This window comes from Talpa europaea (assembly GCF_964194135.1).
Source record: "Talpa europaea genome assembly, chromosome: 11".
NCBI classification, from domain to species: Eukaryota; Metazoa; Chordata; class Mammalia; order Eulipotyphla; family Talpidae; genus Talpa; species Talpa europaea.
This window is the reverse complement of record NC_140078.1, coordinates 38,900,558-38,918,248: the sequence shown is the minus strand read 5'-3', so window position 1 is coordinate 38,918,248 and position 17,691 is coordinate 38,900,558. Positions and strand designations below refer to the sequence as shown.

The 17,691-nt window shown below is 41.9% G+C and overlaps 1 protein-coding gene across 1 annotated transcript; it reads left to right on the top strand.

Moving 5' to 3' along the window:
* Window positions 1–14,092: 14,092 nt before the first annotated feature.
* On the top strand, window positions 14,093–15,456 carry CST11 (cystatin 11; the record flags this gene model as incomplete). The annotated part of the gene is made up of 3 exons (XM_084247724.1): window positions 14,093–14,317; window positions 14,951–15,055; window positions 15,325–15,456. The coding sequence occupies 3 exons, from the start codon at window positions 14,093–14,095 to the stop codon at window positions 15,454–15,456; spliced, it is 462 nt and encodes a 153-aa protein (XP_084103850.1).
* Between the last annotated feature and the right edge of the window lie 2,235 nt (window positions 15,457–17,691).

The following is a 17,691-nucleotide window of genomic DNA, read 5'->3' as shown; positions in this document are numbered from 1 at the left end:
CCAGCCGCTGGGTGAGGGTCCCACATGGTGCGCAGACCTCTCCTGCCGCCTGCTGCTCCCCTCAGCAGTGTATCATCAGTCTGCCTGTTCTGTTCCCTGCGCTGGCTCTGGTGAATTCTCTCACCCTCCCGTGCTTCTGACTGTACCCAGTGCTTGTATAAATAAATAAATAAATCTTGAAAAAAAAACATCTATCTTCTCATTAAACAATTCCACTTCCCTGGGAACATTGACCCTAAGGGTTCAAACAGGCCTCCCTCCTCACTCTTCTTTGTGTCATCCAAGCACTGCTAATGTATGGATCTTTTAAGATTATAAATGTTCCTCTAATAACTGCATTGGCTGCATCTTAGGAAACTCCACTTCATATTCTCATTATCTTTCAATTTGCAGTATTTTCTTAAGATTCATGTGGTTTCTCCCATAGCCCACAGATTATATGCTTATTCACAAATATGACATTAAATTTACCAGTGGTTAGATGTTTTCAAGTCATTTTTACTGTAGTTGTCCTAATAGATATGTACTCTGAATCATTTCAATCATTTGAAATTTTTGAGGTTTTTCTTCTTTTTGATTACTTAAGATGCTTTTGCTGTGCCTTTGTTTTTGAAGAATTTTTTGCTGTAAATAGGATTCTAGGTTGTTATTTACTTCATTTTTTCAATGTTTTTATGTGGAGCTTCAAAAAATAGCTTATTTCCAGTTGACTTTTTCTCATAGGATATAGCCTTTCATGGTTGCAACTGAAATCCTGGGGTATTTGCTACTGCTATTATAGCTTCTTTGTCAGATACTAAGCTCAGTTTGTGGATTTCCATTAAAGACAAAGAAAATATCTTTTCCCCAGTGATGTTGAAAGTGACTGCTTCTCACTCTTCCAGTCTACTCTTCTCCCAGCTCCCCCACCTTCTCTTTGCCTCCTACTTCCAACCTCTTCTCTCCTTTCTCCCCTTACCTTTCCTGTCACCCCACCCTCTCCTCTCTCAACTCCAGGTCTTACTCTGGGCCAGGTAGGATAGAGAGGACACAGCTCTATACCATGTAACTGTTCTTCACTACCTGTCCTCCCAGGGGCAGTGCCTATTTCTGCAACCTGATTCTTGGGGCTGGGACCCCAGGTAGGAAATTTAACATCAAAGAGCACTGAGTTGAGCTGCTACTCTCTGAGGTCATCTGCTGTCCAAGGGAAGATTTTCTTATCAATCAGATAGCCTCCTGTGCTTCTCCATAGGTGGTGCCCACAGATAAACAGAGCCTTCTTTACCTAATATCCCCTTTCTCTCTAGCTTGGGCATGGCCCCTCTAAAGAAGAATTAGAGTCAGGTCTTTGCCTGAGCCTGAAGCAAAAGTGAGATAACTGTTGTTTCCTGGAAAATTCTCCCACAATCCTTGAATTTTACAAGATTTATGTAAAAAAAAAAAGAAAAATTTGGGCCTCCCCAGTGGCACAGTGGTTGAGCGCTGGATTGCGAAGCTGCCCGCATCCTCTGCAGCACTGGTTCCATCCCCCCCTGCCGGGCGAGGGTCCCACATGGCGCGCAGACCTCTCCTGACGCCCGCTGCTCCCCTCAGCAGTATGTTTCGTCAGTCTGCCTGTTCTGCTCCCTGCTCTGGCTCTGGTGAATTCTCTCACCCTACTGCGCTTCTAACTGTACCCAGTGCTTGTATAAATAAATAAATAAATCTTTTAAAAAAAAAGTATTAAAAATTTTTTTTAAAAAGTTTTAAAAATATTAAAAAAGAGAGAAAAATGTGGTTCCATTTGAAATAGCTTTGACTTCTGAAATCCAGTTCTGCCTTCAAGGGGTCTTCACATTCTGTCCTTGGCCTATGGTCCAGAACCCAGCACTTCCATGGAAGGGCCATCAGCACCATTACCCCCTCTTCCTATGGGGATTAGTTCCCAGTGCCATGTGTCTTGACCCACTGAAAGCTCCCAGATAAAGTAGAGAGCTTCCCCATCAGGATTCCAGAGGGTTCTGGTAGAGTCCATAAACTACTCCCCAAGATGGATCAGAGATATGTACACAAGCAGGTTCACAGCAGTTTTAGTCACATACAGAAAGAACTTGGGAATGATAAATGGAAGAATGATAAAGTGTGATATGTACACTCAGATAAGTATTATTCAGTCTTAAAAAGGAAGACTATTCTCATACGTTCTCCTACATGGATGAAAATTGAGGACAATATGTAAGTGAAATAAATCAATCACAAAAGCACAAATATTGCATAATTCCATTTATATGACATACTTAGAATATCAAATCCATAGTGACAGAAAGTAGAATGGTGTTTTCCAGGAGATGGAGGAAAGAGGGCATGAGGTGTTATTATTTACTGGGTACAGAGTTTCAGTTTGGGAAGACAAGAAAGTACTGGAGATAAATAGAAGTGGCAGTTGTACACCCATGTGAAAGTACTTAATGCCAAATAACTGTACACTTGAAAATGACTTAAAAAGGGCCTCCCCGGTGGCGCAGCGGTTGAGCGCTGGGTTGCGAAGCTGCCCGCGGCCTCTGCGGTGCCGGTTCGATCCCCGGCTGCTCCCCGGCCACCAGAGGAGGGTCCCGCATGGCGCGCAGACCTCTCCTGCCGCCCGCTGCTCCCCTCAGCAGTGTACTTCGGTCCTTCTGCCTGCTCTGCTCCCCACTCTGGCTCTGGTGAATTCTCTCACCCTCCCGCGCTTCTGACTGTACCCAGTGCATGTAAAAACAAAACAAACAAACAAATAAAATAAATCAATAAAACATGCCTCTATAAAAAAAAATTAAAAAAAAAAGAAAATGACTTAAACAGTCAATTTTATGTTAAGTATATTTTACCATAATAAAACAAAAAATCAGAGCCTTGGGAAAATTCATAATCTCCAAGAGAGAAGCAAGCTTTGAAGGACAACTTGTTCCTGCTGGCATGACCCTCTGGTGTCCATCTGTCAGCAGGGGGAGTGGAAGGCAGGAGCATCCATTCCCCAAACATGCTTTGGGCTTGCTAGGCTCTCCCACTCTGGTCTCCTCCATCTCCTATCTGGTTTGAACATTACCACCTCTTTTGCAAACATCAGTGTGGTCCAAGAGCACTGGGGTCTAGTGTTGACCATTCCTGAAGCTGTGTCTGGCATCTGAGAATATCTAATGCTTGTTCAGTGTCTTATTCTTGGATTGCATTTGAGATCATTCATTCCCAAGGAACCATAGAAACAACAGAACACAGAAGAATCATTGTCATCAGAATATTTTGTCCTCTTGAGAGCTCTGAAAAATATGTTTACATAACATTTTTGACACAAATTAAAAATATGTTTACATAACTTTTTTTGCAGAAATTAAAGTTCTTTCCCCTAATTGCTCAGCTATAAATTAGAGCCAGGACCAAATGTCAGTGCAGTTCTTTCACCATTTGAAAAATCATTGGAATTTTCTCCTAAGCAGCTGACAAAATACTTTTGTGAGTGTCTTAGAGAACTTTGCTGGAAAGGAATGAGGATGCTGGAAAAGACAGAGATGCCAACAACTGTTACTCTAATGCCCAAGGAACACAGAGGGAGAACAACAGGCCTCTGCTCACCTGCCTGACCCCAGGCCTCTGACCCTGACTTTAGGATTATAACCAGCAAGTGTGTTTGTTATAAACACAGCTCTATTCCTCAGCTTTCAGTGGGTCTGGTTGTTACTATTTTAGAAGTAGAGAGGAGCCAAGATAGCTGGTAAGGAACCCAACTGGGAAAAAAAAAAGATTCCCTTTCTTGGGGGAGCAGAACCTTAATGGCTGCAGTTGGTTAAGAAAGAGTGTGTGCTCCCAGATTTCAAACTATATTACAAAGCCATAATAATCAAAACTGCATGGTATTGGAACAAGAACAGACACACGGACCAATGGAACCAAATAGAAAATCCAGACATAATTAGACAAAGGAGCAAAGAATATGCACTGGAGCAAAGAAAACTTGTTCAATAAATGATGCTGGGAAAACTGGGTCACTACATTCAAAAGAATGAAGCTTGACTACTGCCTCACACCATGCACAAAAAACAACACAAAATGGATTAAAGAACTAGACATAAGACCTGAAACCATAAAATACATAGAAGAAAACATAGGCGAAACACTACATGACATGCACCTCAAAGACATCTTTACAGACACATCACCTGAAGCAGTGATAGTGAAGGCAAAGATAAACAGCTGGGACTATATCAAACTAAAGAGCTTCTGCACAGCAAAAGAGACGATAATCAAAACAATGAGAAACCCCACCAACTGGGAGAAAATTTTTGCACACAACACTAATGATACAGGACTGATCACAAAAATCTACAAAGAGCTGATGAGACTCAACAAAAACAAAAAAAAAAAATCCAGTTAAAAAATGGGCAGAAGAGCTAAAAAGAAACTTCTCCAAAGAGGAAATGCAAATGGCCAACAGGTATATGAAAAAATGTTCAGCATCACTTGTAATCAGGGAAATGCAAATCAAAACTATAATGAGATACCATCTTACACCAGTGAGAATGGCACATATTAAAAAAAAAACTAGCAACAACATATGTTGGAGAGGCTGTGGAGAAAAAGGAACACTCCTGTACTGCTGGTGGGAGTGCAAAATGGTCCAACTGTTATGGAGAGCTGTGTGGAGATTCCTCAACCTGCTAAAGATAGAGCTTCCATATGATCCAGCAATTTCACTCCTAGGTATTTACCCAAAGGACACAGAGACATTAATTCCAAAGGGCACCTGCACCCCTATGTTTATAGCAGCACTATTTACAATAGCTAAGCTATGGAAACAACACAATTGCCCAAAAATAGATGACTGGATCAAGAAGATGTGGTACATATACACAATGGAATATTACTCAGCAATCAAAAAAGATAAACTCATGCAATTTGCAGCAACATGGATGGAGCTGGAAGGGATCATGCTCAGCGAAATAAGTCAGAAAGAAAAAGAAAAATACCAGATGGTCTCACGCATAGCAGGAATTTAGAAAACCTAAATAAGGACCAGGAAAAAGACTAATTGCAATAAAGTAAAAATCAAAATCAACAAGCAGCTATAGATCAGAGACACACTACGGTGGGGGTTGGGAGGAGAAGAGGGATTAGGGTTAGAAAAGGGGAGTGGGCCAGTGGCGCAGTGGTTGAGTGCTGGGTTGCGAAGCTGTCCTCATCCTCTGCAGTGCTGGTTCGATCCCTACCTGCCGGGTGAGGGTCCCTAATGGTGCGCAGACCTCTCCTGATGCCTGCTGCTCCCCTCAGCAGTGTACTTCGTCACTCTGCCTGTTGTGCTCTCCGCTCTGCCTCTGGTGAATTCTCTCAACCTCCTGTGCTTCTGACTGTACCCAGTGTTTGTAAAAATAAATAAATAAATATCTTTTTTTTTTTAAAAAAGAAAAGAATAGAAAGGGGGGGGAATTGTATGGGGAATATAACCAAAATGAAAATGCATATATTATGCAAAAATGAAAAATGGTGTAAGAATTATGTAAAATAAAATGATAAAAAAAAAGGAGTGTGTTACTGTAGGAATCATTCGCTAACATATTCAGGGTGATAAGGCCTCAGCCAGTCAACTTCCTCTCAAATGTTGTATATAGGGGGATTGTTCTTAGCCTCGTGACAAAAGAATTTCTTTAAGTTGGAGATTCTTTTTAAATTAAACTTATTTATTTTAAAAACTCAGCAGAACAGGACACAACAATGGCCTGAGTACTAGAGAGCTCTTGAGGAGTGGGGAGCTCAGGCCAGGGACCTCTGTGCAGAAGCTTAAGCTGAACTGCAGCTGCATGGGTGTGGTTCTGACCCTAAATAGCATACACAAGACTCTAAACTAGCCACACTGGTCCCTGGAAGATACACACTCAGCACAAATACAAATACACTGTACTGGCTTAGATGTGGAACTGACTTGAGACTGCAACCCACAGAAGGCTGGTCAGAACTTGTTGCCTAAATCAACTAGATCAATGCTTGCTGAAACAAAAATATCAACATCTTCCCTGGATTTAAATGAGATATGGAGTGTCACGGCATCATTTTCAAATGTCCAAGATACAATCCAATGTCATTTAATTTATGAAGAACCAAGAAAATTCCAACTCTCCTGGCAAAAATAATCAACCAGTTAACCAATGCTAAGACAACTCAGGTTTTGGAAATGTCTGAAAAAACTTCAAATCAGCTATTATCAAAATGTTCCCAGAAATAATTGCAAGCACTCTGGAAATAAATGGAAAAGCAAAAATAACAGCAAAAAAAAAAAATCAGAAGTTATAATTAAAAACTAAATGAAATTTGTACTAGTTATCTGAAAATACAAAAATAAAGTAAAAATAACTTATTGGATGAACTAGCTAACATATTGAAGATGTTAGAGGGAAGTACCCTTGAACTTGAAGAAAGAAATTATCCAGTATGAACTTTAAAGAGAGAAAGGATTGAAAAATATGACTAGACCTTCAGGGGCTTGTAGGACAATATCAAAAGAGCTAACATTAATGTCATTAGACTCCCAGAAAATAAGAGGGAAAAAAATCAATGTAAAAAAGAAAAAGAAAAAAAGTTGAAACTTTCCCAACTTTCTCTAAGGACACAGATTTCAGAAGCTCAGTGAATCCCAACATAGGTAAGTCCCAAGAAATCCACATCGAGACATAGCATAATCAGACTATTGAAAATTAAAGACCAAAAAACCTTGAAACCAACTAGATAAAAGACACCCTGCTGACAAAAGAACGACGATTCTAGTAGAACAAAGATTTGAATGACTGGAAATTCCTCATCAGAAATCAGAGAGGCTAGAATGAAATAGAACAAGATTTTGAAGTACTAAAGATAGAAATGCTGAACCAGAATTACATATTTAGTGAAAATATATTTTATAAATGATGGTGATAGAAAGATGTTATCAGTTGAAGAAAAGCTAAGCTATTCCATTGCCAGCACATGTGTTATAAAATACGGGATAAAGTAATTTCTTTGGTAGACAGAAAATTATACCAGATGTTAACAGGGAACACCAGGAACACGTGAAAATGACATACTGTAAATATTTGGGAAATAGAGTGAACAACTCCTTTTGCCTTTTTTTGGTTGAAAATAAAAGTTAAAAATATTCTATGGTGCTTTAGTGTATAGAACATAATAACAATAGAAGCTTTGTTCTTCTTTAAGCAGGGTGTCTTTTACCTAGTGAATTTGAAAGATTTTTCCTCTTTAGTTTTCAGTAATTTAATTAAGATGTGTTTTGATGTGGATTTTGTGGGGCTCACCTAACTTGGGATTTACTGAACTGCTGAATAATAGGGAATAAAGAGGGGAGAATAACCCCACATTGTGGTAATAGTTTTTCATTCCATCTCAGCAAAATAATGATCCAAGTTACCCTTTAAAGGTTAGAATTGCCTTATTATTATTTGGAGATCAGAAGAAAATGACTGTTGCCTATGAAATCAGGGTGACGTTTTTTCCATAATCTCTAAAGAAAACCTACTTCTTTGTCTTTTCCAGCTTCTAGAGCCACCTACATTCCTTAGCTGTGAACTCCAATTCCACCATCAAAGCCAATGGTGTATCAGTCTTCACATGTCTCCTTGCTTCTGTTGTCTCTTTACCTTTCACCGCCTTCTAACTCTTGCCTCCTTCTTAAAAGAATACTTGTGGGCCTCCCCTGGTGGTGCAGGTGGTTGAGCGCAGTGCTGTGAAGCTGTCTGCAGCCTCTGTAGCACAGGTTCAATCCCGGCTGGCTGGTGAGAATCCCAAATGGCGCAGCAGACCTCTCCTGTCTCGCCTGCTGCTCTCCACAGCAGTGTGTTGGTCAGTCTGCCTGTTCTGTTCCCCCACTTTGTCTCTGGTGAATCTTCTCACCCTCCCGCACATCTGGCTTGTACCCTGGTTCTTGTATAAATAAATAAATAAATCTTTATTTTTTTTGTTACCACCTATTTTTTTTAATATTTTCTTTTATATAATTCTTACATCATTTTTCATTTTTGCACAATGTATGCATTTTCATTTTGGTTATATTCCCCATAATTGCACACCCCCCCTTATTTTGACCCTAATCCTTTCTCTCCCCACCCCCCCACCCCTGTAGAGTGTCTCTGGTTTATAGTTGTTTGTTGATTTTGATTTTTACTTTGTATTAATTAGTCTTTTTCCTGGTCCCTTATTTAGGGTTTCTAAATTCCTGCTATGAGTGAGATCATCGGTATTTTTTTTTAAATAATAAGTTTTATTTTTATATTCCCCCATACAACTGCACATGCCCCATTCTGACCCCAATCCCTCCCCTCCTGGCCCCCACCCCCCAAAAAGTGTCTCTGGTTCATAGTTTTTGTTGATTTTGATTTTCACTTTCTTATAGTTATTCATTTTCCTGATCCCTTATTTAAGTTTTCTAGATTTCTGGTATGAGTGAGACCATCGGTATTTTTCTTTTTCTTTTTGGCTTATTTCGCTAAGCATGATCCCTTCCAGCGCCATCCATGTTGCTGCAAATTGCATGTGTTTATCTTTTTTGAATGCTGAGTAATATTCCATGGTATATATGTACCACATCTTCTTGATCCAGTCATCTATTTTTGGGCATTTGGGTTGTTTCCAAAGCTTAGCTATTGTAAATAGTGCTGCTATAAACATAGGGGTGCAGATGTTCTTTGGAATTAATGTCTCTGTGTCCTTTGGGTAAATACCTAGGAGTGGAATTGCTGGAGCGTATGGAAGCTCTATCTTTAGCAGGTTGAGGAATCTCCACACAGCTCTCCATAGCAGTTGGATCATTTTGCACTCCCACCAGCAGTACAGGAGTGTTCCTTTTTCTCCACAGCCTCGCCAACATTTGTTGTTGCTAGTTTTTTTTTTTTTAATATGCGCCATTCTCACTGATGTAAGATGGTATCTCATTATAGTTTTGATTTGCATTTCCCTGATTACAAGTGATGCTGAACATTTTTTCATATGCCTGTTGGCCATTTGCATTTCCTCTTTGGAGAAGTTTCTTTTTAGCTCTTCTGCCTATTTTTTGACTGGATTTTTTTCTTTGTTTTTGTTGAGTCTCATCAGCTCTTTGTAGATTTTTGTGATCAGTCCTGTATCATTAGTGTTGTGTGCAGAAATTTTCTCCCAGTTGGTGGGGTTTCTCATTGTTTTGGTTATTGTCTCTTTTGCTGTGCAGAAGCTCTTTAGTTTGATATAGTCCCAGCTGTTTATCTTTGCCTTCACTATCACTGCTTCAGGTGATGTGTCTGTAAAGATGTCTTTGAGGTGCATGTCATGTAGTGTTTCGCCTATGTTTCCTTCTATATATTTTATGGTTTCGGGTCTTATGTCTAGTTCTTTAATCCATTTTGAGTTGTTTTTTGTGCATGGTTTGAGGTAGTAGTCAAGCTCCATTCTTTTGCATGTAGTGACCCAGTTTTCCCAGCACCATTTATTGAACATGCTTTCTTTGCTCCAGTGCATATTTTTTGCTCCTTTGTCAAAGATTGGTTGACCATAAATCTGTGGGTTTATTTCTGGATTTTCTATTTACTTCCACTGGTCCATGTGTCTGTTCTTGTTACAATACCATGCAGTTTTGATGATTATGATTATGGCTTTGTAGTATAGTTTGAAGTCTGGGACTGTGATGCCTCCATTCACTTCTTTTTTTTTCAGGAGAGCTTTGGCTATTTGGGGTTTTTGGTGATTCCATATGAATTTCATCAATAATTGTTCTATTTCTTTGAAAAATGTCATTGAAATTTTTATTGGAATAGCATTGAATCTGTAAATTGCTTTTAGTAGGATGGCCATTTTGATATTGATCCATGAGCAGGGGATGTCTTTCCATTTCCTTGTGTCTTCTTCTATTTCTTTTAACAGTGTTTTATAGTTTTCTTTGTATAGGTCTTTTACCTCTTTTGTTAGGTTTATTCCCAAGTAATAAATAAATAAATCTTTAAAAAAAAAAAACTTGTCATTACAGTGGTCCTTTCCCCACATTATCCAAAATAATCTCCTTTTTGAAAAGATCCTTACTCATACCTGCAAAGACCCTTTTGCCAGGAAGGAGAATGGGAAAGGGAATAACACAGGTTCCTCGCAAGTTCTGGGTACTGGGGCAAGGACATCTTTTTGTTTGAAGTGCGGGGGTGGTGTGAGTATTATTTATGAGCTCTCAGAGCACACTAAAGACTTATGGATAAAGTCTTCATGGTCCCAATGGATTTAAAGTCATGCCAGAAGTAGACAGGAAGAGCAAGAAAGGGAGAACAGCCCTATGTGCTTTTTTTTTGTTGTTGTTAAAGATTTATTTTATTTATACAAGAACCAAGGTACAGGCCAGATGCACAGGAGGGTGAGAGGATTCATCAGGGACAGAGCGGAGAATACAACAGGCAGACTGACAAAATACACTGCTGAGGGGTGCATCGGGCGAGATAAGAAAGGTCTGCTGCGCCATGTTGGTTTTTCTGCGGCCAGCAGGGATCAAACCGGCACTGCAGAGGCTACGGACAGCTTCACTTCTCTGCGCTCAACCATCTGCACCACCAGAGAGGCCCCAGCCCTAGGCGCTTTAACAAAAGCAGGCCCAGAGCATCCATAGCAGCCTAGGCAGAAGGAGGGCCACTCTGTCAGACACTAGAGGAGATGGCCTTGGGCAGAGTCCAGGAAGATGAGTAGAAGTAAACAAAGTGAAGAAAGAGAAAATTATTGACCTGAGAGGAGGCTCTGAGGCTGAATCAAGACAGGCATGTGGCACACCTCAGCAGACGCACGCCCTAGGGAAGGTCAAGAGGGCCCTGACTGAGAGCTTAGACTCTCCTCTGTGGCCCCACCTTGCCCATCTGCCCCCAGACACACAAAACAAAACATAGCTACCTTAGAGGGTTTAGGGGAGAGTCCTGATAACTCACTTTCTCCCTCTCACCACAATTCAATGACACAGCCAAGCCCCTGGGACATGGGTGCCCTATATTCCTGCCTGATTCCCCATGTCAATCTGCTCTGAGTGCAGGGAGCTGTTCTGTTAGCTGGGCAGACAGTGTCTGTGGGACCTGAAGATACCTCAGCTGATGAGGAGATGTAGCCACATGAACTATAGGGATCCAAGAACTTAAAAATCACCGGAGCTGGAGAGTATGTGAGGACTTTCAGAGGGAACGCACTTCTTAAAGGGGTCCTGGCCTATTTCCTCTGCCAGAAGCTGGGACACTTCAGTTGTGAATGTCTAAAGAGAGTACCCCCAGGGCCAGGCCCTCTGTGACATGGCCCAGAACATTGGAAGAAAGTTCTTTCTGTCACTCTCCGGAGAGGGAGGGAGCCAGCCCAAACCACAGGCCAGATGGGAAAGCAGGATGACCATCAGCTGCCTCTCACTATGGTCATTGACTCTAAAGAACCTGGTACAAGAGGAGAAGACCTCCTTTGCCGAAGGGCCCAGCAGTGAGACAGGCTTCCCTATTTACCATCTCTGTGGATGAACCTTGGCTAACCCTAGAAGGAGCAGTTAGGAGATCAATTTCTTAGTGGATATGCTCTGCATACTCCAATTCTCTGGACTAACCTCCAGCTCGATTGGCTTCCTCACTGGTGTTGATAGCCAACCTAAGCCAGGATGCTTTACAGCATTGCTTCCCTCTCACTACAAGACTACATATTTACACATTCATTTTTGGTCCTTCCCTTCCTGTCCCATTTCTTTGTTAGGATGGGTCATAGTGATGAAACCCCAAACTAGGCTTTAAGTAGCAGAGCCTCTGCAGCCACTCCTGTCCCTGTTAGTTGCCACTGCAGACAATAAGATTAGTGTGGGCACACAGAATTCACTAATTCCCCCATTTTGGCTACTGCACCTTTAAAAATGGGACTCTACATTCCCTACAGAGCATTCTTTGCCATCCCTGTTAGTATGCAATTAAAAGAGCTTCATAGCTTTCCTAGGAAGCCATAATACCCCCTCAAGCCAGAGACTTGAAAGGGACTACAACCACTTATACAAAATTCCTTCAGTCAGGTCCTTTTTGTTTAGTATCATTCTTAACCTTTTTGTTTAGTATCATTTCATTTATAGACCACAAAACTACAGCTTCTGATCATGGGTTATCAGCCATGAAATATCAAGACCTAGAGGTACAAACATCTGCAGAATACATGGACCTGGGCTCTCAGCAGTCCAATTTGGGTGCCATTAACTGGTACCACCCTTAATCTCTGAGAACAACACATAACAGCTAAAACCAACCCCAGCCTAAAATCCCAAGCATGACTATCTTGTTCCCTTTTGCACCCCATTTTCCACTTTCCCAAGATGACAATAATCTTGATAGAACCATCTCTATTCCCCAAAATTCAGCTCAAAGCAGCTACAGAAGTCAGACCTTTGTCTCATTTTCAAAGATTTGTCATTGTCTTCTTGACTCATTACCTAGCAAGCATGTTTGGGAGACTTGAATAGATAAGTGCAATTGCTAAGGCTGCCATGGGAACCTGACCATAAGACTGAGCAACTTGACCAGGACCTGCAGAGCTTCAGGAATGCTGAAGGAGAGTGATGACAATGGTCAATGTGTCACCAGTCGGATGCCCAAGAGCAGACATCCCAGAAGATAACTAACACAATCTGGCACCCCAAGAGAGTATAAAAGAGAGTCTCAAGTCATTCTTTGGGCACAGACTATATCTCCCTTCTGGCCCCCTGATCCCTTGCAGGTACTCTACCTTTTCTGTTCACTGTTTCTGGTGAATTCCTTCACCCCTGCACCCCTGGCCTATGCCCCGACTTTCCCACAATGGAAAGCAGTTCCAATTTTCTCAGTGTGTCCATCAATCTGCTATGACAGCTTGGCAGTCAGATAACATCCCCCAGCAGAACAATGGCTTTAGGCACAATAGGCAAACCCCAGCATACTCAAAGCCATATGTTCTCACCAAGGTTGACCTGGAAGACTTTCTGACCATTACCTTCCCTCCCACTTTCAATCTCAATATCTGAAATGACTCTCAATGGGATGTGGAAAGCCTGCTAGCAGGAAGAACAGGCCTCCTTTCATGAGATAAATGTGCTAGAAAAGTACAACCATAAAAGCATGTCTCTTAACAGCAAGTCCACTGGCCCACATTACCCATGAAGGAGACAAGGCAGAAGGGACACCTGAAATAGTGAGTAAGGAGTGTGTGAACCTCAGTGGCCAACTTGGGTTCCAAGGGACAGGATGGGTTACCCCACAGAGCCAACGTCGGGAGAGTGACAATAATGAGCTGTTTGAGGAGTTAAAGATTAAAGTAGGACTTTCCAAGAAAGTTCCAGGAACCAGGTAGGAATAGAATCTGATCTCAAAATAGAAATCTAGAACAAAGGAAGATATATATAGTGTCACTTCTAGGGAAGCATTGAACATGGCCAATTTCTTGTTAACTTTGAGTGTAGAAAGGGTTCTTAATTCAGAGCTCATGCTATGGGTATGATTTGAGGATCTAGAATTCCCCCTAAGGTTATATGCAACATTTTATATAAATATTGCTGAATATTATTGAGACAGATTTCAAAATGAGGTGCCATGGAAGAATGTAAAATTTCTCAGAGTAGGTGAAGACACATAAACAGAAGAAAAGTCAGAGGAAAGCTCTAGGCGTCAGGGCGGATGTGTTGTTCACCAAGCTCACCCATTCATGCTCCACCGCCCAGGATCCAGCATCCCCATGTCTCCAGTGCTTCCTGCCCCGCTAGACCTCCCACAGACCAGTTGAGTTTAGAATAGCAGACAGAGGTCCTTGGCCTGAATTCTACTCAGATAATGACAGGCCAGTGGGAGGGGTGTGCTGCTGAGAGAACAGCCCCCCAAAAGAGAAGAATTGGGTGTTTTCCTGCCTGCATGTGTGTGGGATACTATATAAATGAAAAGTATGAGAGGAAGAGCTTGCCAACCATTGTAAAGTCTCCCCTGCCCTTCTCTCAGGTTCAGCAGCAGAAAAAGGAGGAGGAAGAGAGCTGTGGGTGTCCACCACTGTGCTTAAATTTGGCCAGACTAGAAAGGGCCAATGGGATCTGACCAGCCCCCAGGCAGGCACAGAGGGGTTTTTCTTATTTGTTCCTGACTGAGGGATGATGACCAGATTCCAAAAGGCCTCACGGCTCCTGCTGGCCATTCTGGTAGCCTTGGTGACCATCACCTACCAAACAAGGAAGAAAACCTTTATAAGTGTCCGAGAAATTTCTATGTCAGAACCATATGTGTTCTCCACCATGCAGTTCGTGACCAGCCAGTTCAACAAGGAAAGTGATGACAAGTACAACTTCCGGATTGTGCGGGTCTTGAAGATCCTGAGGAAGGTTAGTGTGAGCTCCTCCTGTCTCCTCACCATGCCCCTTTGCCAGGGGCCACTGGCACTCTGGGGTAAATCCATTCAGGTGAAATTCAGTCTTATTTAGCTTGAAGTGGGCATTTTAAAAAAAATATAAATTCAGCGGAGTAGACGAATTTATGTCACCTAAATGACAATCAGGCCAGGGCTTGGCACTTTGCAGCCCAAAGGCTCAACCTGCCTGTGCCTACATTTGTAAGCATTTGTTGGAGCCCTGCCACCTGCCATGTGTACTCCTCATCTAGGGCAGCTTTGGGGCTCCAGGGGCAGAATGGAGTGATGGCAATTGATGTCACATGCCCCTCAAAGTCTAAAATGTTTACATCTGGGCCCTTCACAGACAAAGCTTACAGACCCTTTCCCCCAAACAATTAACGTGGTTTGAGTTGTCTGAGGGGTGGCTTTGTCCACAGAGCGATTTTGGTTAGTTTTCAAATGACACGAGGAGTCAGATAGAAACAGGGAAAGGGAGTCAGATAGAAACAGGGAACAACAGTCTGTCCTGGATTAGACCTTGACCTTGAGCACCACATAAAGAAATACCAGAAGTAACTACAAAGGGGGAAGCTGTCTTTTATCTCCTTGCCACTTGCTTCCACAGGTTACTGATCACCTGGAGTATCACATGAACTTGGAGATGCGGCGGACCACCTGTCAAAGGCTGGAGGCTATTAACTGTACCTTTCAGAAAGGGGAGCTTTACAAGGTAGAGGGTGAAAACACATTGACTCAGAAAGAACTCATTTTTCAGTGGGTTTTTTCTGTGGTTTAGGATGAGGTAAGATAGCATCCTTGGGGAGATATCCAAGCTTGTTTGGAAAGGTGTATGAATAATACCTTCCTTCTCAAAGAGGAAAAGTGAGGTTCTGACTAGCAGGTTTGTCCATTGCTGCTGGAGGATACAGGGGAAGGAGCTGAGGTGGCTGAACTTTAGGGAATGGGGGAGGTTGCTAATTTTAATATTTTTACTGCCAGTGCAACTTCCTGATGCATCCTGCTGAACTTCTGAACATCAATCAGCCTGAAAGAGCATACAGTCACTGGGCTATTGGCCTCTGTTCCTTTCATCAGTGTTTGGGCAAAGAGAAAAAGAAGATGAGAAAATGAGTTCAGAAATAGCTCAATAGCACAGTCAGAGTGGATGCAGGGGGGTGGTGAGGGGGACAAACCTGAATGCTTGTGATCCACTGAGGAGTACCCCCCCCACACAACAGTAGCTTAGTCCCCTACAAGCTTCATTTTCACCAGGTGTTGTCCCTTCCCAGGGAGGCCTGCCAGACCATTCTCACTGCAGTGCGCATATTCATGTTGGACCTTGAAAGTCTCAAATCTGCAGCTCAGTTCCCCTCACCCAAGAGAGTCAAAATGAGAATGATCATACATCCTGCCTTGCCCAGAACAGTTCTCATTTACACATAGACTCTGATTGGAATCATTAATAGCATCCTCATTTATTTACAATGTGTCCCAGTTTCATTCGTAAATTATATGATCACCTTAGTTACAAGGGTCTGGGTCTGGGTATTCTCAGTGTAGAAACGTGTCCATCCACGGTCTCCCTACTCACTTTCAACAGAATAACGCTTCAAAATCTAGCAAGGCAGCCTCTTTTGGTTCTTCCCTGGAAAGAATCATGAATTCTGTGAGAAGAATAATTGAAAATAATAACAAAGTAAAATCAGAGCAAATCACTGGTGTGAGAGGTTGAATTGGTGGAATTTTTATTCTAATTTCTATTTTAAGAGAAATGTAAATGTTTCTGAACTGCCCTACCCTTTCAAAGGAAGAGCAGGGAAGTAATGTCACACTAAGAAATGATGGCAATAGTGTGTGAAATATGTAAATTGATTTTTCACTATGGGAGAAGACAGAAAGGAAAAGGAAAAGGAAATCTTGTGAAAGAATGGGAACAAAGGAAGGAGAAAGAAGCAATTGGTGGGTGGACACACAAAAGAAGAAAGGACAGAAGGGAGGAAAGGTGAATGAATTGAGTGGAAAGAAGTTGAAGGAAGGATGATGAATGGATGAAAATGTGTGAGTGGAAGGAAGAAAGGAAAGGAGGGAGAGAGAGAAAAAAGGGAGGGGAAGGAAGGAAAGAAGGAAGGAAAGATGGGACCAGCAGAGGCCAAGCAAGGGAAAGTATGAAGCAAAGAGTACATTAGTAGCAGACGGTGTCACTTACATGTGAACTACAGAACAACCAGACAAAGGGACAAACAGGACAAACTTTATTTTTTGTAAGATTTATTTATTTATGCATACAAGAACTGGGTTACAGGCCAGAGGCGCAGGGGGTGAGAGGATTCACTAGAGACAGAATGGGGAACAGAGCAGGCAGACAGACCAAAAGCACTACTAAGGGGAGCAGCGGGCGAGTCGGGAGAGGTCTGCTGTGCCTTGTGGGTCACCTCCCTGGCCGGGGATCGAACTCGTGCTGCAGTGGCTGTGGACAGCTTCATAGATTGTGTCTTAATCCCTTGCACCACCAGGGAGACCCAACAAGGACAAACTTTAAGATCAACCTTTGAAAATTGACCATAATTCTGAGGCACCCGAGAGAGGACGGAAGCGGGAGGGAAAGAGGGAAAGATGAAAATGGGGGTGGGGTGGGGGCGGGAATGGGAGTTTTGGTAGTGGGAGAGCTACAGTGGCTACGCCTGAGGGGAGAAATCCCACATTATCAAAATAGTAACAAAGATGTGGAATAATGGACCTTCATTAGTAAATAAAATAAAATAAAATTATGCATAGCACAAAAAACACTTTAGTAAAAATTAAGGGAAAAAAAAAACAATAGTTCCCATGGAATATAAGGGTGGGTGGACATTTCTCCAATTCTAACAACCAAGAGAAGAACATTTTCTGGGATGATTTCAGTAATACTATCAAGTGATTGAAGTCAAAATAAAATTCAAACCATGCCCAGATGGGAGGCAAACTGGGGTATAATTTTCCCATCTAAGTGTCTTAATATCTATCCACTTCTCTTCCCTGTTCCTATGCATATTGATTTTTTTAATAATATTTTTGTTTTTTAGCAACTCAACTGCCACTTCTCAGTGTATGCTATTCCCTGGTTTGAAAAATACAAAATTCTGAACAAAACCTGCAAAGATGGCTAGGTGTCCTGCCGTGCACACCTGTGGTCGTGGTATAAGAAATTGTCCTGAGATTGAACAGTCATTCTCAATATAGAAAATAAATGTTTGTCAACCTATTCTCATAAAGTTTACAAGTCCATTCTTTTCCAAAACTTTCAGCTTATTAGAATTTGAAGGGCCTCTGAACCAAACAACTGATAAGGTGATAGGAATAAATAATCCCTAGGCTGTAACTCATGCA